Genomic DNA, 24,962 nt, shown 5'->3' with positions numbered 1-24,962 from the left:
GTTAAGGGCACAAGGTCAAGAGTTATCATGATGGGGATTGGAGACCTTGGGGGTGCGGCTGATCGTTGACATCAGTGGTAAGAGCCTGATGGGCTGTTTTGTTTTATTATTTTCCTTTGAAACATCGTGGCGCACCAGGTCTCCTTCGCGGTTGACATCCTTCACTCTATCTGGAGTCACTGGGGCCGATTTCCCAGGGAACCCCACCACCTAGAAGAAAAGCTCCAACTTTCAGGCCACTTTTTCCCATTATAGGTTTGAGGGGCCAGGAAAAGCCCTGACTTTGTGCTTCTAACCCAGCAACAAAATTCTAAGCCATTGTTCCTGGCAGTGGGAAAATCAAAAACTGGGGGCGTGTGGCAAATACAAAATAATTACTGAAAAGTGAAATGGGGAAACAATGAAAAGTGTTTGCAATTAAGTGATTGAAATGTAATAGGAAATAGTTGAGGTGCTTTCAAAAGGCATTTAGACAAATAATTAGATTACAAGGGAATATAAAGATGCACTTGAAAGGCCAAGTTGAAGCAGATTAAACGTGAGGAGGCTTTTGTGACTTGTAACACAACATGTTATTTGGGCTGAAAAAAAACCCCACGATGTCAGAGCAGAATTCGGCTACTCAGTCCATTATGTCTACTCTGCCATTTGATTTTCGCTGATTGTGTTTCTAAACCCCATTTTCCTGCCTTCTCCTATAACTTTTGATCCCCTTATTAATCATGAACTAGTATATGTCTTAAATACACCCAGTGACTTGGTCTCCACAACCGTCTGCAGCAGAGTGTTCCACAGATTCACCAATCCTCTGGCTGAAGAAATTCCTCCTGATTTCATTCACCCCAAGGCCATGCCCTCGTTCCTAGTTTCCCCTGTTAGTGGAAACATCATCTCCATGTCCAGCCCGTCCAGGCTTCTCAGTATTCTCTAAGTTTCAGTCAGATCCCCTCCATCACATTTCCTTGCAAACTCTTCATACGACAAGGCTTTCATTCCCAGAAACAGTCTTGTGAACTTCTGCTGGACCCCCTTCAATGCCAGCACATCCATCCTTAGATACGTGGTCCAGAACCACGCTCAGTACTCCAGAAATAGTCTGACCAGAGCCTTGGACAGCCTCAGCAGTACATTTCGGCTGGGCTTGTACTCTAGCCCTCAAAATGAATGCTAACACTGTATTTGCCTTCTTAACTGCCTACTGAACCTGTGTATTAAGCGTAGGAGTCCTAGTTCAGGATTCTGTTGAGTCCCTTTTCTGCTTCACATTTACAAAACCTCTCCCCATTCAGAAAACATTCTTCCTCCCAAAGTACATAACCTCACGCTTACATATTGTTTTCCATCTGCCACTTTGCTCACTCGCCTAGCTTGTAGCTTCCCTGCATCCTCAACATTACCTGTCCTTCTACCTTTGTGTCATCTCCAAACTATAATGTCAATACCCTCAGTTCCTTTGTCCAGATTATTAATGTATAATGTGATTAGTTGTGGTCCCATCCCTGACCCCTGCAGAATTCCACCAATTACTGGCAGCCATCCTGAAAAAAAGTTTTTATTTCCACTCTCTGCGTTCTGCTAGTCAGCCAATCCTCTGTTCGTGCTAGTGCCTTGCCCTTAATACCATGGGCGCTTATTTATTAAGCATCCTGTGAGGTACTGTGTCTAGACCTCCTGGAAATCCAAATACTTCATGTCCATTGGCTGTCCTTTGCTGACTTGCCCATTACCACCTCAAAGAATTCTAATAGATTTGTCAGGCATGACCTCCCCTTGACAAACCTCAGCCCTGTTTTACCATGCACTTCCAAGTACTCTGCAATCTCATCCCTAATGGACTATAATATCATACCAACGACTGGAATCAGGTTCAAAAACAGAAACAGCAAGTCTGGCAGCATCTCTGGAGAGAAATCAACGTTAACTTTTTGGGTCAAGTGACCCTTTGACACTCAATCCGAAAAGTTAACTCTCTGATTTTTCTCCACAGGTGCTGCCTGATCTAATTAGCTTTTCCAACAATTTCTGTTTATTTTTGTCTCTGATGGTACAGCATCTGTAGTTTCTTCGGGTTTTATTTACTGAGATCTGGCTAAACTGGCTTATAATATCCTGTCTTTTCCTCCAACCTTTCGTAAACCGGTGCGGCACATTAGCCAGCTCCCAGTCCTCTGGGATCTCCCCTGAGCAAACTTGACTTGATTTGATTTAGCACATTTGATTGGATTTATTGTCATGTCTACCTAAGTACCGTGAAAAGTTTTGTTTGTGAAAAATACCGGCAGATCATTATAAGCACGGATATACAGATCATCAAGTGAAAAAGAAACTTGGACAGTGTAAGGCATACAGGTTACACCCCACAGCATGCGCGCTGGGCAAGATCAGCATGATTTGAATAACAGCAGGGAAGAAATTGTTGTTGAAGCTGCTGATGCATGTCTTCAAGGTTCAGTACCTTCTGCCTGATGGAAGAAGTTATTGGAGAGCATTGCCAGGGTGGAATGAGCCTTTGATGTTGGCAGCTTTTACATGGCATAAATGGAGTCCGTGGACAGAAGATTGGCTTCTATGATGGTCTGGACTCTGCAAGCAACCTTTTGTAGTTTCTTGCAGTCCTGGGCAGAGCAATTGCCGTACCAGGCTGTAATGCACTCGGACAGTATGCTTTCCATGGTGCATCTGTAAAAGTTGGTGAGGCTCCCTTAGTAGTGTGCCACATTGCTTGAGCCACCTGACTAAGATTCATTTCTGTGCTTCTTGAAAGAGCACCTCTACAATCTCCTCAACTGTCTCCTTATAAAGCCACAGGAACAGCAATAGACTCATAGAACCCTCAGTGTGGAAACAGGCCATTTGGCCCAACAAGTCCTCTCCAGCCCTCCCAAAGAGCATTAAACGTAGGCTCCCCTGCCCCTGCCAAGTCCCTAAAACCCTGCATTACCCACGGCTAATGCACCAAATGTACACATCTCTGAACACTATGGGTAATTTAGCATGGCCAATCCACCTAACGTGCATATCTTAGACTGTGTGAGGAAACCGGAGCACCCAGCAGGAACGCACGCAGACAAGGGGAGAGCGTGGAATTGAACCTGGATCCCTGGTGCTGTGAGGCAGCAGTGCTAACCACTGAGCTGCTGTGCTGTCCATGCCAGTCCAGTTGGTCCAGGTGATTTCTCCACTCACAGATCTTCTTGGCTTCGCCAGAACCAGCTTCTTAGCGATGGCCACCACAGTCATCTCGGGCCCCCGACTCTCTTGAAATTCTAGTATGCAACTGGTGTCTTCCACTGTAAAAACTGATGCAAAGTACCTATTCAGTTCCTCCATCACTTCTTTGTTTCCCATTACTACTATTCCAGCCTCATTTTCCAATGGTATGATGACCATTCCTCCTCTCTCTTACCTTCTATATATCTAAATAAACTCTTGCAATCTCCTTTATATTACTTTTATGTGAATAACCTGTCATTGTTGTATATTCTATGCTAATTCCTCACACCAGCCGTAAATTTTTTTTGTTGTCCTGGTTAATCTCACCTCAACCTGAGGAAAGTTTCACAAACAGTAGCACTTTTACAACAGTCCTAAGTGAGTTCGGCTAGCTCTGCACGTCAAGATCAGATTAATTCGATCACAAATCTACTGTAATCGGATCTTCCCAATGGCTGGATTTAGAGAATCTGACGTTTTACTGAAGCTGTTTCAGCTGTGTGTGAAACTGGCAACATGGATTATACATATATAGAGATTAAGGTAACTTGCTTTTCAGGCATTTAGGTTCTACATGCATTCTGCAGACTACAACAAGGTCTCGGCTGTACCTTAACCCCCCCCCTCACTTGTTACTGGAGAGCATCGATGTAAAACTTGTGAATCCTGAACGCAAACAAGTTCAGTATATTTAACCTGAAATTGTACACCCCACAGCAATAGATACTTGGAAATTCCTACTCAAGTGTGCTTTTTCCATTTCTAATGTTAGCTGACTTTGGACATTTTGAATATTTGCCCAGTTCTACTCTTATGAATAAGAATACAAAATTTTTTAAAGAAATTTATATTATCCTGAGGTGAATCGTAAAATAGCAGACAATATTAAACAAAATACAATGCTGAGGACATTTGTAAATCTGTCATATCTACGTTGCCTATGAATCACACTTGTGATTTGTAAGTCTTGGTAACTGGCTATCAGTCTAAACACCCCAGCGTAACTTACTAATCATTAATTGTACTGAATTGATTTATTAAGAAAGGGCAAGTAGAAAATTTGGAGAAAAAATATTGAATTTACATTTTGGACAGAAAGATAACATTAGAAAACTATGCCTTTATTCAGGAGACTGGTTGCAGTTCTTTAAAACATTATCCCATAATAAGAGGAGTGTTAAACTGTGAATGTAAACAAATTCTCTCTTTAAGTTTGCAGTGGTATTCCTGAAGAGTACATGTTTAAGTGAAATGACTTTGTGAAACATTAATTTCCACAGGAATCACTGTCTAAAGATGGAGTTAGGTACCAGAGAGCTTTCCTTAGTAGAGGGGGGGCGAAAAATAGCACATTTAGCATGTATCCTGTAAGTTGAAATGCAGAACTTTTGAATTCCTACATTTATTTTATTCTCGCAGAGAATAAGAATGTAAAGAAAAAGAAAGCGTCTACAAATTCCTGAGTCCATTGTCCAGCTCACTATGGGACATGCCAGGGTCCATCAGTCAGTATGGCTGTATGACTCCATCATGCCTAGGTGCAACCTGAGGACAGTGACTATCACTTGTCAGACTATAGTGTAGCCAATGGTCGGCAGTGGCTCCAGTTATTTTTTTGGGGGCTAGCTGGTGTAAATTAAGCCAAAGCCTGAAAGGCTCATAGACATCTTTACATTAATTTAGGGTAGGTTTTAATTTGGCAGTAATTCTCAGTGTAAAAGTTGGTAATGTTCTCAGCATTTTATTAACAGTCCTCATTACAAAATAAACATCAGTATCTTTAAAAATCTTAACTATAATTCTCCATTCTTTCTGTTGGGATATATACACATTTATTAAGATAAACCAGGAGTTTATTCACCCATTTAGTCCACTTTCTGGTCAAATCAGTTTTGTAATAAGATATTGCCAAAAACAAACGTCCCAGTGATTCACTGATTTTGTTAAGTAGAGATTCCTGTGAAGTGGAGTGTCATTGATAGCCATACCAGATAAATCATTTGGAGGCAGTGCAATGAATCTTCATTAGATTTGTCCTCATGGTGAAAAAGTTGGCACATGATGAGAGGCTGAGTAAGTTGAGTATTCACTCTTTGGAGTTTAGAAGAATGATATACCATCTCGATGAAACATGTGTGATTCTGAAAGGACTAAACAGGATAGGTAATGAGAGGTTGTTTCCCCGAGCCAAGAGATCTAGAGTGCAGTGGGCTCAGTGTCAGTATGATGGCCTGTGATAAGAAATTTCAACTCAAAAGTTGTGAATCTTTTCTTCAGAGTATTGTATACCATTGTGTTTATTTAAGGCTGAGATAATTTTGATTTCTCCACAAATCTTTGGGGATGAAGAGAAGTTGATACTGAAGATGCATTTTGATTTTATTGAAGACCAGAGACGTCTCACCGGACCTGATGGATTACTACTTCTATTTCTTCCTTTCATAGAAAAATTAATCTTATGGCACCTAATGCTAATCTTAGTTGCAAATATGGAAAGTTACAAAATTAGCTTGTTTGCCAGTCTGCAAGTTGAGACCATTTGTAATACATAAAGTCACCTTTATGATTTTTCTTCATGCTAAAATTTTCCATAATGCTCTGATGCTTTTTTCCATTATGGGAGGGAAAGACTTTGATCTATTGTCTTACAATTTTCAAAAATACCACAAAGCACTGAATTGAAATTGACTGTTGTCGCACAGCAAGCCTGTGCAGCAGCATTTTTGGCAATGAACATTGCAACACTTCATATTTCCCACTGTGATCTGTCATCCTAGGTTACTCACAAACTCAGGGTTGGAGCTAGAACTCTCAGCCAATATACTAAATAACATAAAATAACAAACTAGATTGGCTTAATTTACACCAGCTAGCCCCCAAAAAAATAACTGGAGCCACTGCCGACGATTGGCTACACTATAGTCTGACAAGTGATAGTCACTGTCCTCAGGTTGCACCTAGGCATGATGGAGTCATACAGCCATACTGACTGATGGACCCTGGCATGTCCCATAGTGAGCTGGACAATGGACTCGAAGGAATTTGTAGACGCTTTCTTTTTCTTTACATTCTTACGTTTGTAAATAACAATACAACTAAATAACAAACATAAAATAGTCAAACTAGACCATGGAGCTGCCTTCTCGTTAGAGAAAGACAACTGGTGGTAACTTAACCTGAAGGCTACCACAGCTCAGGCAAGGGGAGAGGTCGAGAAGGAGAGGGCTTTGTGTAACCTCAACCAGTGCAAGAATTGAACCCATACTTGCACTACTTTGCACCGTGATCCAGCCATCCAACCATCTAAGCAAACCAGCCCACTAACTAAAGAAGCTTTGAAAAAGTGTATAAATGGAAAAAGTATTTTGTTGAAGGAAGAATGTTATCAATGCTATATAGGTAGTAATACAAAGCCTAGATTGTTTAACAGAACCAGTGGAATAGTAGGTGTAGTAGAAGTAGTAGTAACGGAACCAGTAGGGGAGGCAATAGCCTAGTGGCATTATCGCTGGACTGTTAATCCAGAGACCCAGATAACGTTCTGGGAATGTAGCAGATGGTGGAATTTGAATTCTGTAAATATCTGGAATTAAGAGTCTAATGATGACTGTGAATCCATTGTGAATTGTTGGAAAAATCCATCTGGTTCACTAGTGTCCTTTTAGAGAAGGAAACTGCCATCCTTACCTGGTCTGGCTTGCATGTGACTCCAGACCTATAGCAATGTGGTTGACTCTTAACTGCCCTCTGAGATGGATAATTAGGGATGTGCAATAAATGCTGCTGAGCCCATGATGCCCCTCATTCCACAAATGAATAAAAAGGAGGGGGAAGAAAAAGTTAAATTTCTCATCTAAATGAAAGCACCTCTGACAATGCTTAATTATATACTGATATCTAAATGTGAGACTTATGTAACTTTCTGTTTCTGAAAAGAATGCCGCCAAGTATTTTAAACTCTGATTGAGGAGCTGACTTCTCAAGTATATCATACTCCTATTTTCTCTACTACTTGATATTCCTGCTTTCTCTAAGCACTAATGGCTCCAAAACTGGTTGAGAGTTCTGACCTCATCCCTGGACTTGTATAGCTTAGACTACCACATTAAAGCAAGGTATTGTGAAAGGACACATTTTGTGAAAGAATGTTTGGCCTTGCCTACCTGATTGGAGGCGCAATTTCAAGATCTTCCACAATTATCTAAGATCACTTAGTCTAGCTTGGCTGCTGTGTTTACAATCGTAACAAATGACTGCATTTGAATTAATCCATTGTTTGTGAAACTTTTAAAATGCTATATGGATATGCTAAAGTTTTGTATAAATTGTTTATATATTACTAAAAAAAAATTGCCAGAAGCAAAATTGTAGATAGTGCGCTTCATCTGTTTTATTTTGATTTTTGATGGTTTAAGCAACTTCTGTTTAATCCTGCAAGAATACTTTTGGTTTTCAAACCTGATGGGAGCAAGTACATTTGGTCCATCATTCCATTTGTCCCATAAAGGTAGAATATATTGGCATTATGTACAGCGGATTAATCAGAATTTATTTTACTTCTTTGTTCTTATCAATGATGCAACCATTGCATTATTGACAGCAATGAGTGTTCCTCTTTGTTAAAACTGACAGTGGGTCTCCACTCACCCAGTTCACCTAGGGAACTTCATAGGTCAAATGAGAGTTGAACCAAGTTGTACATTTAGTCTTTTTCATAAGATCTGCAGTTATAGAGTCAAACATCATGGAAACACATCCTTTAGTCCAACTAGTCCATGCCGATCATGTTCCCAAAGTCAAATAGTCCCATTTGCCTGTATTTGGCCCGTAACCCTCCAAACCTTTCCTATTCATGTACTTATCCAAAGGTCTTTTAAATGTTGTCACTATACTTGCATCCAGCATTTCTTCTGGCAGTCATTCCACACATGAACCATTTTGTACTTTTTTTTAGAAAAGTTGCCCCGTGTGTCCTTTTTAAATCTTTCTCCTCTCACCTTAAAGGGATGCCCTCTGGTCTTGAAATCTCCCTCCTTGGCGGGGAAAAAAGCCCTGCCATTCACTTTATGTATGCTCCTCATGATTTTATAAACCACTATAAAGTCACCCCTCAACCTCCTACACCCCAGTGAAAAACATCCCAGCCCATCCAGTGTATTTATCTCAAATTCTTCATTCCCAAAAGCATCTTGGTTTAAAAAAAACAACGTTGCTGGAAAAGTTCAACAGGTCTGTCAGCATCTGTGAAGGGAAAAAAAAGTTAACATTTCTGGTCTGCTGACCCTTCCTCAGAACTGGTGGTGGCTGGGAACAAGTCAGTTTATATTCAGAAAAAGGGAGGGGGAATGGGGAAAGGAGTAAACGATAGGATAGAGCCTAAAGAGAGAGTAGAGCAGTTGGACAGACAAAGAGTTGATAACAGTCAGGCCAGGAGAGTGAATAGTTGCTAATGAGGACTATTAGTGACTAACAACAGGTGGTGTGTCATGGCAGGCTATGTGGTAACAAGCCCTGTTGTGTGCGGTAGAGACTGGAACTTGGGAGAGTTTAGGCCCTAAAATTATTGAACTCGATATTGAGTCTGGAGGACTGCGGGATCGCCAAGTGCAAAATGAGGTGTTGTTCTTGCAGCTTGCATTGAGCTTCACTCAAACACTGCAGAGACAGAGATGTTGGCCAGGGAACAAGGTGGTGCATTAGAGTGGCAGGCAACAGGTAATTCAGAGTCTTTATTGCGAGCAGAACGCAGATGTTCTGCAAAGTGGTCACCCAATCTATCCTTCCTTTTCCCCAATGTAGAGGAGACCAGATTTGTGAGCAGCGAATGCAGTACTCTAGATTCTGGGAAGTCCAGTTGGAATGTTGCTTCACCAGGAAGGTATGTTTGGGCCCTTGGATACTGGGCAGGGAGGAGGTAAATGGGCAGCTGTTGCGTCTTTGCCAGTTACAGGGGAAAGTGCCATATGGCTGTGGGGTGTGTTGGGGGTGAAGAAAGAGTGCACCAGGGTGTCCCGGGGGAACGGTCCCCACGGAAAGCAGACAAGGAAGGGGAGGGGAATAAGTGTCTGGTGGTGGCATCTTGCTGGAGGTGATGGAAATGGCATCTGATGATCTTCTGGATGTGGATGCTAATGAGATGGCAGGTAAGGACAAGGGGAACCCTGTCGCCATTGTGGGAAGGAAGAGAAGGGGGTGAGGGCAGAATGCGGGAGATGGGTAAATCCTGGTAAATCTTTACTGAACACAGTCCAATTTTATAATATCCCACCGATAGCAGGACGACCAGAACATAGTACCCCTGAAGCAGCCTTGCCAACATCCTGCGCATAATGCTCAATGCTCAAATTCAGCATTGGGGTACAGTGTCAGTGACATCAGTATTGAGGTACACTGAAAGTGATTTTAATACTGGCATAGGTTGCCAGCAATGTTAGTATTGGAATACACAGTGCTGATATTGGGGTGCAGTTTGAAAGCATTGAGCCTGACAATCTTAGGACAGTCTAAAAGAGGGGAAGTATGTTCTAGTTAGGATTAATATTTTTACTACTATGAAGCAATTATAATATTTTGTAGACAGCTGGACAGTTGTTATGAGTTATTACTTACGAGCAGGTTTCTACTCTTCTAATCAACAAAACATATCACTTCACTTTGTATATTTTAGTAATCCATCAATAGAAGATGCTGTAAATAACAATTCAATTTCTAGCATACATTAATTAAAATATGCATTATATATTGACGTAATAGAAACCTGGAAATGTACTGAAGAGCTTCACTTTTGGGTTCATTGCTAAACTATTCACATTACTACTGTTTGTAAGTGACTCCTTGGTTTCCATAGAAAATGAATGCTATACTATAGTATAACAACATGTTGATCAATTAATACACACATTTGCACAGAGCTTCAACACAGATTTAACACGAACATATTTTGAGTCATATTCAGGAAAGCTTTTAACGATATGCTGTCATAATTTTAAAAATATTTTTTGATTCAGCTGTTCATCCTATCTTCATGCTTTTTATGTTTTAATTGGTTCTGTTAGATTGAAAAAAACTTCATTCACGAGCATTAGATCCTAAAACACTTTATAGTTCATAGAAGTACTTTTGCAATATTTTGTGAGAAACTGAGAAGTGAATTTGTACACTACATGCTCCCAAAAAGTCAGTGATAATCAATGACCTGTTTTATGATGTACAAAAAGATGAATATTGGCCAAGACACGCAGAATTGCTGTCCAACTTGTCAATTTGGAATCATGGGGCCTCCCAGGGTGCAACATTCCTCCATACTTCACATTAAGAATTTTCTGCTGCAACCTTTTGAAGCTTCAAATTTATGTTTGCTTTGAATTAACTTAACAGTATCTTAATTTACAAGCTATGAGTATTAACCAGCAAGAAATTAGTGAGTTATATTTTAACTGAGAGTTGAGCAAGGGAATAATAGCATCTGAATTTCAGACATAGGGATACACAATTTTTGTTTTGGCTTTGGTCAGTTAGAGGTTTTTATTTTACAGACATGTTAAGATAGTTGGAGAAACTAATTTCTCTGAGCACCATCGAAGTTCGGTTATGTGCAGACTTATCCATGACGTATGGAAGATCACTCTAATTTTGAAGGAAACAAGGCAATGTTTCTGTCCTTTTGTATTTTATTTTTGTGATTTTATACCATCCAATTAGCGGTCAACCTTGGCTCAGTTGTAATATTTTCATTTGAGTCAGAAATGTTAGGGTTCAAGTCTCAACCTAGACATTTAAATTCATAATCTAAGCTACTGCTTCAGTGCAGTACTGAGCACATACTGTTTTTTGAGAAGCAGAATCTCTTTGAATAAGATGTGAAGCTGTGGCTCTGCCCATCATTCCTACTAATTTTCATTTTGTAGTGCACAGCCCAACTGTATGGTACCTTAAAAGGCTGCTGGCGGTTATGTGGCCTGTGCCGGAATTTTTGAATTGCTACACATTCCACACAGCTTAAAAGGAGCATTAGCTCTATCCACGCCTTCAGATTGATTGATTGATTGTAATGCACAGTTCAAAGAATTTGGGGATTTGTTGTCATAGGCAACATTTATGTTTGTCTCTCAGTCAAAATCAAAAACAGTTTATCTGGTCACTTTAATTTTGTTTTCAGGGCCTCGATGTGCATGATTAGTGTGTGAAACATTTCACCCAACATAGAAGTGCTTGCTACTCAAAAGCACTTAAGTAACTGCAAAGTCCTTTGCACTGTCGTAGAGCTATATAAGGTGTAACATGAAATGCAAGTTATTTATCTCTCTTACAGTACTTGTTCTTTCCCTTTGTTCCACCTCATCTTTTTGCAATTTTTCCTTGCTTTCTTTCTCTATTGCAATGTGTCTGTATTTCATGCACTAGCTAGCAGGAGTACTGTAATAAATCCAAATAAATTGTTTCAGTTCTATGCCAGATATGGTAGTACAGTTTGCTTTCAAGATTGCAACTTGTACCACCCAGCAATTGGAGGATCTTGTCACGTAAACTAGCTTGTGCACACAGGTTTTTAGGACAGTTGGTCATATAACCCGGCAGAAGGTCTTCTGTAGTAAACCTGAGGCATCCTAGCTTTTTGAAAGATGAGCAGTGACTTGATTGAAATTTATCTATTTTTACAGGATGTAACAGGGTGGCTGTAGATAGGGTGTTCCCTAGCTGTTTGTTCTCAAACTCGGCACCATGATGAGGATTGGTCATTTAAGACTGAAATAAGGATGAATGTCCTCACTGGACGGTGATGGCTCTTGAGGTAGAATTCAAGGGCTGTGGAAATTTAATCATTGAACTTGTTCACGACAGAAGCTCATAGATTTCTTGTGTGTATTGACAAGTAATGATGCAGTGATAATGCCAGAATATGGCATCGAGGTAGATGATCAGCTATGGCCTAATTGAGTAGGTTGAATGGAATGATTAGCCTATTCCTCCAATATTGTACTGCAGTAAATCCTTCTGTGTTTTTCCAATATATTTCAGGCTTGGGGTGATAACTTGTAAGTATTAATCGTGCCACCTATGTGCCAGGCAGAGAGAGATTCTAACTATTCCTCTGGACGTTTGATGATGCCACTAAATCCCTAACTATTCGCTTCTTGGTGTTTAACTTTGACTGGAAACTGTTCAGATATACAAATACTATGGCTGCAAGAGAAGGTCAGAGACTAGATAATTCTGCATCAGGGTAACTTGCCTTCTGGTTCGTCAGTCCCTGCCCACCATCTGCAAGGCACAAGTTAGTTTTTAATAGCATACACTCCTGTGCCTGAATGAGTGCAGCTCCAAAAATGTCCAGGAAAAAGCAGCCAATTTTCTTAGTTTAATATCCATCTTAAACACGCAGTCCCTTATCCAGAACTCTTGCTGTCCATATTGTGCATCAAATCTTGTTTTTAGCCTTTACCTGTGTGCTTGTTCAGGTACATTGACGTTGGTTTAACAGCTCCTGGATATTTTTTAAGAATTTTTGTACTTTTAACTTACACTGTAGATTAACCACTCCTTTAACTACTTAGAGACTACAACGCTTAATGCTGTCTGCATTATCTAGTTTGGGCCAGGTGTGCATTCTAATATTAATCACTCTTGAATTTATGGTTCTAGAATTCCTTTTCCAAACCTCTGTGTCCCCACCGCTCCTCATTCATGGTGGTAGTTGAAATATACCTTTGGCCAAGCCTTTGTGCATCTACTGTAATTTTATATGACCTGGCGAGGAAGAAGTTTTGTTTTCTAACTGTCATGTGAAGCACTTTGGGATGCTTTGCTGTGTTAAAGATGCGGTATAAATTTGGATAGCTATTTCAATCTTCACACCGAAAGATTGGGGGTGGGGTTAAAACAGTGAAGAAGTGATAAAGGTCATGAAAGAGGCACTAATAAAATTTGTGATAAAAATTGTCCATCTAAATTAGTACAATCCCATCTTTTTAAGATAAAAGAAGCACAACCATATTTTAATTTTGCAATACTGTGCCCAAATGCAAGTGAACTGTGATTTAGTTGGCCTTCTCCGGACATCGTGATTTCAAAAATGACGTTGCAATTTCAATCAAAAGATGGTTTTAAAGTTTTTCTCCTATAAGTGAGTATTTTAACATGCTTTTTAATATTTAAAAATACTGAAGTAACTGTCAGTAAGTTCTCTAAACCTTCGGAGAAATGCTCACTTATTTTAAACAATTGTGAGGGAGGTGTGCTGTTTTCATAATGCAGTTACTAAAACTATTGCTGTGTATATTGTAATATAACTATTACTATCATTTCAGTACTAGCATAATAACTACGTTCAGTGATTTTTTTTTTGATCTACAGTAGAACTATACTGCGAGTTGGCTGTTGGTAGTTCTCTGAATTAAAATGTTTAAAACACCGGTTTCAGAGTTAATTCCTTCCATTGGGTAGAATGCCAAACAACCACAAAAACAGCATCAGCTGATGTATAGGAGATGGTGACAGCCAATAACATGGATATGATGCTTGCTGTTTGTGTTACAGTCTGTACATTGTGCACAGTCCTGCTGGGGAATGTTCAGTCAGGCTGTTTATTCACTCTACTATCTATAAATAGCCTTTTGCTCTCTTGAAAATGAGAGTTGCAGTTAATGTTTATAATAACTGTGTAATGTGGGATGTGTGAAGTCTGTGTCTGTTTATTGGCATATATTTTGACCCTTAACATTTGTTTTATTCATTCAGTGGATGTAAGTTTTGCTGGCTGGGCCAGCACTTATTGCCCACCCATAATTGCCTTTGAAAAGGTGGCGGTGAGCTACCTTTTTGAACCACTACAGTTTCCCATAGGTGCAGGTAGGGAGGAAGTTCCAGAAGATTGATCCACTGGCAATGAACATGTTTCCAAGTTGGATAGTGAATGGCTTGGAGAGGATCTTGCAGGCAGTGGTGTTCCCAGACATCTGCTGCTCTCGGCCTGCTTGATGGTAATACTTACAGGTTTGGAAGGTTCTGTTTAAGGATCTTCGCGAATTTCAACAGTGTACCTTGAAGCAGGTGGACACTGCTGTGCTATAGCGCATTGGTGGCGGAAAGTGTGAATACTTGTGAATGTGGTGCCTGCCTAGCTGGCTAGTTTGTTCTGGATAGTGTCGAGCTTCTCATGTTGTTGGAACTGCATTCATCAAGGTTCATGGGGACTGTTCCACCATATTCCTGACTTATGCCTTGTAAATTGTGGCCATCCCTTGAAAGTTGAAAAGATGAGTTATTCGCTGTAGGATTCCTAGCATCCGACCTGCTCTTGAAGCCACTGTATTTATGCAGTGAGTCAAGTTCATTTTTTGGGCTGGTGTAACCCCAAGGATGTTGATAATGTGGGATTCAACGATGGTGACACATTTGATTGTCTTTTGTGGGAGATGGTTGTTGCCTGACAATTTTGAGGTATGAATGATATTTGCTACTTGTCAGCCCAACCCTGGATATTGCAGCATTTGGACATGAACTGCATCAATATCTAAGGAGTTGTATACAGTGTTGAATATTGAACAATCATTTGTGAAAATCTCCAATTCTGACCTTATGATGGACAGTATGTCATTGATGAATTGGGCCAATGATACTAACCGTGGTGAACTCCTGGAGCTGAGATGACTGACCTCTACCATGCACAACCGTCTATCTTTTTGTGCTAGCCAAAGTTGTCTTTTGGTTGGAGTTTTCTACAATTTCTGTTGATTCTAGTTTTACTAGGCTCTTTGTTGCTGCACTTAATCACACACTGCCTTGAGGTCATGGGCAGTTACACTCACTTCACCTCTGGAATTCACCTCTGTGTTTTTACCAAGGGCTGTAATGAGACCTGGAGTTAAGTGGTATTGGAATTAAGTGTCACTGAGCAGTTATTGATAAACATACACTGCTCGAGCATACTGTTGATGACCCCCTTCTGTCGCTTTACCGATTGATTGAGAGGAGACTCTGATGGTAATTAGCCAGGTTAGGTTTTTTGTATACAGGGCATAGCTGGACAACTTTCCACACTGCCAGTTAAATGCCAGCGTAGTAACTAGACTGAAATAGTTTGGCACGGGATGCAATAAGTTTTGAAGCCCAAGCTTTCAGTACTGTTGCTGGAATATTGTCAGGGGCCATAACCTTTTGTGGTATCCAGTGCTTCTTGCTATTTCTCAATAACACATGGAGTGATTTTAAATTGGTTGAAGACTGCAAACTGTGATGCTGAGGATCTCTAGTAAAGGCTGAGATGGATCAGCACTCAGTGCTTCTGGGTGAAGATTGTTGCAAATGCTTCGGCTCTATCTTTTGCATTTTTAATGAGCTACTTAAAACATTTTCCCAATTATGAGCTGCAACAGCATTCAATATTGAGAACATTGTAATGCACCTGGTGAATTTCTACATTTTTGTGAAGGAGAAATTACATCAAATTCCTATTGTGTGTTAGCTTTCTCAAAAATTATCAGTCTTCCAGACCAGTTCTAAAATTGATTGCATACTGCCTTTGTGAATCTTGGACAGATTGTATTGTCTGTATAGTACTGCAAAAGTTAAGCGCCTTAACTGTTGTATTATCCAAGCGATTTAAGTTAGGTCTTAAGTAAAATAGAGTGCCACACTACTCTCAGTTGCAAACTACATGGAGTAAACATCTAGAAGAGTAGCTATGATTTCTCCAAACATACTCAAACTCTAAAATCTACCTTCTCAAAATACCAGTTTAGTGTGTGGCATGCATACAAAGGATTAAAAAGTTGAAGATGCTGGAAAGAATATTTTCAACAACTCCTTAACTGTGAATCCCCAATCAAACAGATGGAGGAACACTGTGCTGGTCCTGATGGTGCTCCAGCTGAGATCTTCAAAGCTAGTAGCCTTTTTGCTCAAGATTCCATGCAATCATCCTTCACATTTGGGAGAAAGAGTAACCCCTCCCAGTTTCAACAATGTGACAAGTGTAAATATTCAGGAGAGGCAATGGTCTAGTGATATAATCATTGGAGTGTTAATCTGGGAACCCACGTTCAAAAAAATCTGGAATTAAGAGTCTACTGACGACTGTGAAACCATTGTCAATTGGCGGCGGGTGGGTGATCCATCTGCTTCACTAATATCCTTTTAGGGAAAGAAGCTGCTGTCCTTGCCTGGTTTGGCCTATATGACTCCAGATCCACAGCAATATGATTGACTGTGACTGTAACTCTGACTCTTACCCGCCTCTAGCCAAATAGAGATGGGGAATAAGTGTTGGCCTAGCCAGTGACGTCAGCATCCTATAAATTAATTTTTTAAAATCTACAAAAATAGACACCCTGTGGAAACTATTGAGGTATTTTCCTCTTATCCATAGCAGGGGAAATCCTGGCATGTGTTTTCCTGAATTGCCTATTCCTGTAACTGCGGAAATCCTTTCAAAGACCATATCAGAGTAGACCTTACAGAAGAACGTCTGACATCATCTTTTCTTGATAAATACAAGAAAAATGTAACGAACAGTATAAATCTTCGTTGTATTCATCAAACTAAACACAGCATTTCACTCAGTAAATGGTGAAGCTGTGTGGATTATGCTGCAAAGATTTGAAGGTCCAAGAAACTTCGGTACAATTGTGCAGTTGCAACTTTCCCACATCCCACCAGTGAATAGAAAGAGTCACTAGCTTGGCCAGCACTTGTTGCCCGTCTCGAATTGCCCTTGAGAAGGTTGCTATCTTAAACTGCTGCCAATCATGTGCTGTAGGTAGACCATGTTGGTACTGACTGCAACTGTCTTGAGTTGATCAGATTCCAAAATCCATACTGGTACCAAGCAAGGCTGTGTGACGGTGTCCCTCAACCCCACCCCCATACTGTTTGCACTGTATCTGACCAGCTGGTGGCCTCTAATCTAAGCATTGTTTGAATCTTTGATCTCAGTCACCTTTATCCCAAAACTAAAATGACCGGCATGGGCATGCATGATCAACAATTTACAGATGGAGTGAAGTGTTGTTGTCCACTTTTCTCAGATTTTCAAGACATTCTTAACCTCATCAATTCTGCACATAAGAAACTTGATCTGTCCTTCTTTGAATGTTGCTGAAATATAACTATTCTTTCAAATGTTCCACCACCTAAATATTTTGAAGGGTCTCTGGAATTTCTTGAGCACTTCCCATAGTCTCTCAGCCACCACACTCAGAAGGCCACAATTGATGAAATCCAACAGCAGATCAACTGTACCAGCTCAGCCTTCTACAAACTATCACATTAAGTCCTCCACAAGTCATCAAAATCTCTTGTGTACTGAGCAATAGTTGTCACAACACTCGTGTGTAGCACTGAGACCTGGGTCGTGTATCAGCAACACGAGTACTAAAGAAATTCTATCAGCTGTGCCTCTGCTGCAGCCTCTAAATTTAATGGGAAGATGTCATACAAATGCTCATGGCCTTAGTGAAACAAGCTCCACAAGCATTCAAACAAATTTTTTGCAGACTCAATTACAGTGGACTAGACACTGTCTATGTTTAAAAGGTTAAAAAGCATCCCACCCACCTGGTCCAATTTTTTCAGTTAGATACAAAGAAAATACTTTATGGATTCAGAGTGTGATTGAAGCATGGCAACATTGGTTTTAATAGTATGTTAACAATCATTCAGAACAGTGACACCTTGTCTGTAAAGCTGCATCACATTTGGATCACATGTTGCAGAGAACTGAAGGAAGGAAAGTAATCCTGCAGTCTAGATCCCATTACTACACTGGACATCTTATGTCCAAGATGTGTGGGTCAGGAATTGGTCTGTTTAGTGATGTGAAGACCAATGGCAGAAACATGCTCACTTTTGATGTCATCCAAACAGAGGTGATAATTATGACAGTGCTAATGTCATAGTCTGGTGAAATTACTATATTTTCTATGTGCTGTATTAGTTTTTATTTGGCACTTTCAGAAATTATTTATTATATCTGTAAGATGTACAGATGAATGAAGGAACCTTTTAAAACCAGAAAATAACAGACCTTCTGAAAATTTTGTATTTTCCAGATGTACCTTCAGGTTCCCCAGCACAAATATTAAGATCTCATTTACTGCACTCTGCAGTGAAAAAAAAGAGAAACAGGAGGCCCCAGAATCTCCAGTGAGGCCAGTCCAACCACAGATTTCCCCTCTGAAGATAAACATTCCAGATAACATAGCTGATCTGATCAGTCCCCTCCCTTCTCCTACTGGAACAATCAGGTAAGATGCTGAATAACTGTATTTTGTGCTACAAATTATGCTATTTGTTAAAGTGTAAGTTGTAGACAAACAGTGTGTTAAAGGTGAATGAAATCTTCGTTTAAATGGACAAGTTTTCAGATTTTGAATTTGAAGGAAGAAAGGTACCAGAGGAAGAGATTGAGAAAAGGGCATTCTAAAGAGTAGCATGAGATGTAGGTATTCTCCAAATTGCCTAGCATTGTTACCATACAAGTTGAATGTCCAGGTGCTAAACTACAGCACTACTAAAACTAGCTTATTTGTGACCTTTCTCTCAGAAATTGAATTTCTTGACTTCCCTCACAGCCTCCAACATCTCTGATTGTCTGTCTGTCTGTGAATTAAATTGGTCTAATTGCCATCTTGGAGTCATATTTAAAACTGAGACAAACTTGTGACTACATACTTGTCAACACCAGGACCACCTGTTTGCATTTCTGTAGCATTGTTTCAACCCTCCAAATCTCTAGTATGCTCCAGTCCCACACCATACAGGAATGTTAATGAGAAATTATCTACAATGTAATTCTGTTATTTTGGGGTTTTTGTTTTGAGTGCTTACATTGTTATGGACTTGAGCAGATACAATCCAAACTTTTTGAATTCTTCCAGGTATTAGTCAAGCAAATCTTCTCTGATGGAGAGAGTTGTTGGTGGAGGAGGGCTGTTTTTCGGATTGGAGGCCTGTGACTAATGGGGTGTCACAAGGATCACTGCTGGGTCCACTGCTTCTTGTCATTTATGTGAAATGATTTGGATGGTAATTCAGGAGGAATGATTAGTAAATTTGCAGTGCAGATGAAACCAAAATTGGTGGTGACCTAGTGGGCAGTGAAGAAGGTTATCTCAGTACAACAGAACCTTGATCAGATGGCATTTAATTTAGATAAATATGAATTGCTGCATTTTGGTAAGGCAAATCAGGGCAAGGCTAATACACTTAATGGGAAGGTCCTGGGGAGTGTTGTCAAACAAAGAGATCTTGCTGGTGCAGATTCATATTTCCTTGAAGGTGGAGTCACAGGTAGACAGGGTCATGAAGAGGGTACTTGGTACACTGCTTTTTAGTGATCAGTGCATTGAATGTAGGAGATGGGAGTTCATGTCTTGGCTGTACAGGGCGTTGGTTAGGCCACTTGTTGAAAACTGCATTCCGTTCTGGTCTCCCTGCCATAGGAAAAATTTGTTAAACCTGAAACAGTGCAGAGAAGACTTACTTACAAGGATGTTGCCAGGGTCAGAGTGTTTCTCCAATAGGGAGAGGCTGAAATGGCTATGGCTATTTTCCCTGGAGCATTGGAGAATGAGTGGTGACCTTTATAGAGGTTTATAAAATCTTGAGGGGGCATGGATAAAGTGAATAGCCAAGGTTGGTTTTTTCTCCCCCAGGACAGGGGAGTTCAAAACTGTGGTGCACAGATTTAAGATGAGAGGGGAAAGCTTAAAAAGGGGACTTAAGGGGCAATTTGTTCATGCAGAGGGTGTGCATGAATGAGCTGCCAGAGGAGGTGGTGGAGGCTAGTACAATGACAATATGTAAAAGGCATCTAGATAGGTATGTGAGTAAGAAGGGTTTAGAGGGATATGGCCAAACACCTTAAGATTAATTTAGGGAATCTGGCTGGCATGGACAAGTTGGATCAAATGGCCTGTTTCCATGCCATACATCTCCATGACTGTGACCATGAACTTCTAAGAAAGCTTTGCACATCTCATTCCTAGCATTTTCCATATCCCTGATGTTAACTACTTCACCATTGCTGGTTACCCCTTTAGCTGACTCTCCAGTCTGAAACGCCCTCCTGCCTTTCTGTACCTTGCTTTGCTCCTTTAAGAGAATCCTTTTTTGTTTTTCTCTTTGTGTGGTTCTGTGTAATTGTATTTCACAGGGACATCCTAAAACAAATTCTTATGCTAAAGACCTTGATAAATATAAATGATTTATTCTTCTCCCATTTCATCAATAGCCCTTCTCTGCTTCACTTGGTATTCTGATAATGGCAATGCCTCTGGCATTTGCAAAGTAGTGACCTTAATTGCATCATCCTTGTTAATGGCCACCATCTCACCCAGCACATTTGTTGGGGATTAACCTCCTCATTGTTCTATCACCTCCCTAAGATCTCAATGGTCATATATATCACCATATCTATCACCCTCTATTTGTTGCCTTCTCACAAATTAAAACTGTCCATCCATGGCACATCAGATGGGACAAAAATAAGTTAATTGCCTACAGCTTATAAGAATCTAGCTCAGTTGTTGAAATCTCTTGCCAGGCTATAGGTTTTATATTGTGCCGAGTCCATAACACAACAGCAAATGGCTGTCGTTGCCAACATCTTCCTTTTAAGATATCCCCTTACCCGTATCTCCTGTTGGTACTCCTACTTCTTTATTTTAGTCATTTAAGTCTTTTCCACACCTCCAAGCTTCCATGTAAATTATTTGTCAGCTGCCCTCCCAAGTCATATACTTCTTACCAAACTTTTTGATTAACGCTCCTAACCCCTCAGAGACTTGATGTTTTATCATATGCTATTTTCAGAAGCAAATACTAGAGTAAATAATCAGTTAATTTTCTTTTAAAATTCACTTTATAACTGTATGTTACACTTTTACTGTAAAATTTGACTTACGGAGCTTTTCGGTTTTAATTCACAGTGCTGCAAACTCCTGTCCCTCCAGCCCAAGGAGTGCAGGTTCTTCTGGTTACCGAATAAGTCGTGGGCTTCATTCTGACCTGCAAATAATGTCTGACCCTACACAAAACAACTCTGAGAATGACAAGGAAACATCAGATGGAGACAGTCCAAAGGTCCGTACCCAAAATGAAGCAATTGCTTTTAAAATATGTTTGACCAACTATTTAAAAAGAGAAAAGGGGAATTATTCTTTTACGAGATGTGGGCATCATTGGTTGAGTCAGCATTTGCTGTCCATCCCTTCCCACTCTTGACAAGGTGGCGGTGAGCTGCATTCTTGAAGCCCTACGGCCATGTGATATAGGTACACCCGCAGTGCTGTTTGGAAAGTTGTGTGAAATAACTTTTGCACATAATGTAGGTCATCAGCAACTATGTCCACACATAAAACAGGACATGAAGATCCTTCTTGTAGAGTCTACGTTTCAATTTTTCATTAAGAGGTAGAAAGCACTCATTTACCAATGTATCGAAGCATTGCAAGATTTTTGTTTGCTTCCAGTTAAATTGTGTTGCTTAAGAACAATGAAGTTTTACTTCCCTTCAGCCCCTCTTGTCCTCATCAGTTTTCTCTCCCTCCTGCTCCCCCTGTCCCATCCTCACCACGGTATCCACGCCCCCGCTCCCACTACCACCACCTCCAAAATTCTCTCTGACATACACTGTAGGGTTCTTTTGGAGATGAAGGAATTTCATCCACTGGCTAAGCAGCCAACAAGAATTCCACCGTGTCTCTAAAGAACAGCTGACCAAGTACTTAATGGGCCAACTAAGTCCTTTCCTCGCAAGTGGAAATCCCACCATTGCTGTTTGTGTAACACCCATCCAAGGCTAAGGATTGTCACTGGCCGGAGGGAACTGATGGTGGGAGGGATTTTGAGGAAAATTTGCACATGAGGGTCAGCAACAAAGGGTATGGCTCTGCGTACACTCCTGTCCAGTGCTGGGTCCCTTGATCAGGCATTGGGTGCTTTTGAAAGGGGGACCTCACTTGGGAAACGAGGAGCAGCCCCAAATGGGTTTGCTTCCTTGCTTCTGCTGTGGTGAGCCCCATCCCGTTGCTTGGTGAATACCAGGTAGCAGTGGTATTGGGTTCTGAAGTAGGCATCAGTTGGCTACAAGTGGCAGCATGTCCAGAAACTCTCCACAAGCCTTGCCAGCGCCAATTTAATCAAGGTGGAAGAGATCAACTATCTCTGCACCAACATGCACAAACATCCCTGTACCCCCACTTGTATTTTTTTTAAACAATCACTGATTTCTTAATTCAAGGACTCACAGTTTAGCTGTTTAGATTCATGGTGGCACTCTACACCAGACTGTGTAAGATACAAAGATCAACTTACTCTCCTGGTTGTTATTCTTCCCAATAAAGAAAGAACTTCCATTTATTTGACCTCTTTCACACCCTCATGAAATTCTAAAACACTTAATGCCAAGTGAAGTATTCTCAACTCTGATCACTCTTATATTCTAGATATTGTGTTGACTTATGTTGCATGACAAGATCCCACAAACAGCAATGAAGCCAACGATCAGATGATTTGTTTCATTGGTCTTTGATTGAAACACAAATAATGGCTAGGTCACCGCAAAGAATTCTGCGCTCTCCTTTCGAGTAGTATTATCTTTAATGTATGCTTGAGAAAAGTAGAACCTCTGTTTAAGGACACCACCAAAAAGTGAAACTCAAGGTACAGTACTAATTTGCCAGGCTTGATTGAATGTCCCAGGTGTCTGGAGTGGGTTTGTAAGACCAACCTTCCAGCTTCGAAGCTCTGACAACTGCTTTCTGTTTAACAGGCACATAAACTCAATAAATTTATTGTGGGGGGCTAGAGTCAGCTTCATGCTGTTTCATGATGGGACTGCAATGTGTAAATGGTGTTACACTGTATTTTGAAGCTTGAAAGCCCATAAATTTCAGCTAGATTTCAGTGTTCATAAAAATGAGTTGTACGGCATTAACAGCATCTTTCTTGTTCTTATCCGTTTGAACGGAAGCACTTTTTCTTGTGACAGAAATACTATTTATGTGATATTTCAAAATGCCTTCAGAATTAAACTGTAGGAATTCGTGAAAAATGATGTAAGGGATTTTTACAGTGATTTTAAAAATACATTTTCAAATTTTTTTCATAAATATACTTTTGAATTCATCTAACAAATGATATTCATAAATCATGTACAGTATAAAGCTCTGACTGACCCTACCCAAATAATGTGTCATGACCAACCTTGGAGCAATCCCAATAACTGGATTTCACTCCAGTTCCAATTTGTTTTGTTATGTTCCATTCCTCTGAATTCTCTTGGCTCTTTGAACCCAAATTCACTTCATTTGTCACTCTTTCATCTAGGGAAAAGAGGGGAAGCACAAGTCTTGAATCCACTAAAATAATACATTTTTAATTTCAAAAACATTGCGATTTCCTTTAGTCAAAAACTTATGTTCATAAAGCCATGATGAAAACCGTGAAAGAGCTGCAGCAGTAAGTGTATTAAAATATTTCCCAAAAAACTCTTAAACTAATTAAGACTATTGGTGACTTTTTTCAAAACATTGATTTATGAATATGGAGCTTGGAAGCTGCACAATTCAATAGAGATAAATCTGAAAGGTTGCCTTTGGATGCTTGGTGGGTGTGTTGAAAAGTGACAACTCTTCCATTTTGGAAACAATTTGCTCAGTACTGAATGAATAAGCTCCTAATTTTTTATTGTTTTAATTTTCTAGAATTAATAAGTGTTCTTTGATGACAGGATGATGCCAAGCCACCTTATTCGTATGCACAGTTAATAGTTCAAGCCATCACCACTGCACCAGATAAACAGCTTACATTAAGTGGAATCTACACACACATCACAAAGAACTATCCGTATTACAGGACAGCAGACAAAGGATGGCAGGTAAAGGAGCACCAGTACTGAATACAAGCAGAAATTGTGTGGCTTCAGTCAGTTACTTGTCAGTTGAACAGAGTGTGTACTTTTGCAAAATCTTTTACCCATCTCTCATCTTTTTTTATAGAATTCTATCCGACATAACCTTTCCCTGAATCGCTACTTCATTAAGGTGCCACGTTCTCAAGAGGAGCCTGGTAAAGGCTCATTCTGGAGGATAGACCCTGCTTCTGAAAGCAAATTAACAGAGCAGGCTTTTAGGAAAAGAAGGCCACGGGGTGTTCCTTGTTTCAGAACTCCCTTGGGACCTCTGTCTTCCAGGTATGCAAACTGCATGCAATTTTGTACATCAACAAATGTAAACCTTGATCCACTTAACCTAAATTAAATAATACTAAAAATCCATCAGACAATATATAATATTCAGTTTACCTACTAGGAGTACAATGTGCTGGAGTTATGTCTCTAGGTTGCATAGCACAGCAAGTTTAATACTGATGCTCAGAATTCCCTAAATTATTTCTTTTCAGGGTTGTGATACTGATTTTTGAATATAACTTGAGTGCGGACTGGCATCTGTTAACATCTTTCAATTTGACTTCAGCGCTACGGGATTCTTTACAAAAAATTTGAGCCCAAATTAAAACTTTTGAGTTGTTTAAATGTATATTCAGACAAGACTGATAGTTAAAGAAGTTAAGTATAAAATTTCTCTGCAGTAACATCTGTGTTGTAGAGTGTTACACATTTACGAATTCTAAATATAGACATATTGCAATAAGAACGTTCAGTTGGTGTTGTACAGCTGATGTCTTTCTAAATATAAAGCACTGTACAGTATTGAATTGCACTATGGATTGCTTGGAAGGAATCACTG

At 40.0% G+C, this 24,962-nt stretch overlaps 1 protein-coding gene across 3 annotated transcripts in view; it reads left to right on the top strand.

The window, feature by feature from the left end:
* foxk2b (forkhead box K2b) overlaps nt 1-24,962 on the top strand; it is a 98,693-nt gene that overhangs the window by 53,647 nt on the left and 20,084 nt on the right. For all 3 annotated transcript variants that reach the window (XM_048555136.2, XM_048555137.2, XM_048555135.2), the window contains exons 2-5: nt 18,261-18,455; nt 21,141-21,294; nt 23,945-24,091; nt 24,213-24,406. In XM_048555136.2, coding sequence (XP_048411093.1) covers nt 18,261-18,455; nt 21,141-21,294; nt 23,945-24,091; nt 24,213-24,406 — 690 coding nt within the window. The remainder of the gene's footprint in view (nt 1-18,260; nt 18,456-21,140; nt 21,295-23,944; nt 24,092-24,212; nt 24,407-24,962) is intronic.

Source organism: Stegostoma tigrinum, chromosome 22 (assembly GCF_030684315.1).
Source record: "Stegostoma tigrinum isolate sSteTig4 chromosome 22, sSteTig4.hap1, whole genome shotgun sequence".
NCBI lineage: Eukaryota > Metazoa > Chordata > Chondrichthyes > Orectolobiformes > Stegostomatidae > Stegostoma > Stegostoma tigrinum.
The sequence above is the reverse complement of the archived record's forward strand: the minus strand, read 5'-3'. Positions and strand labels throughout refer to the sequence as shown.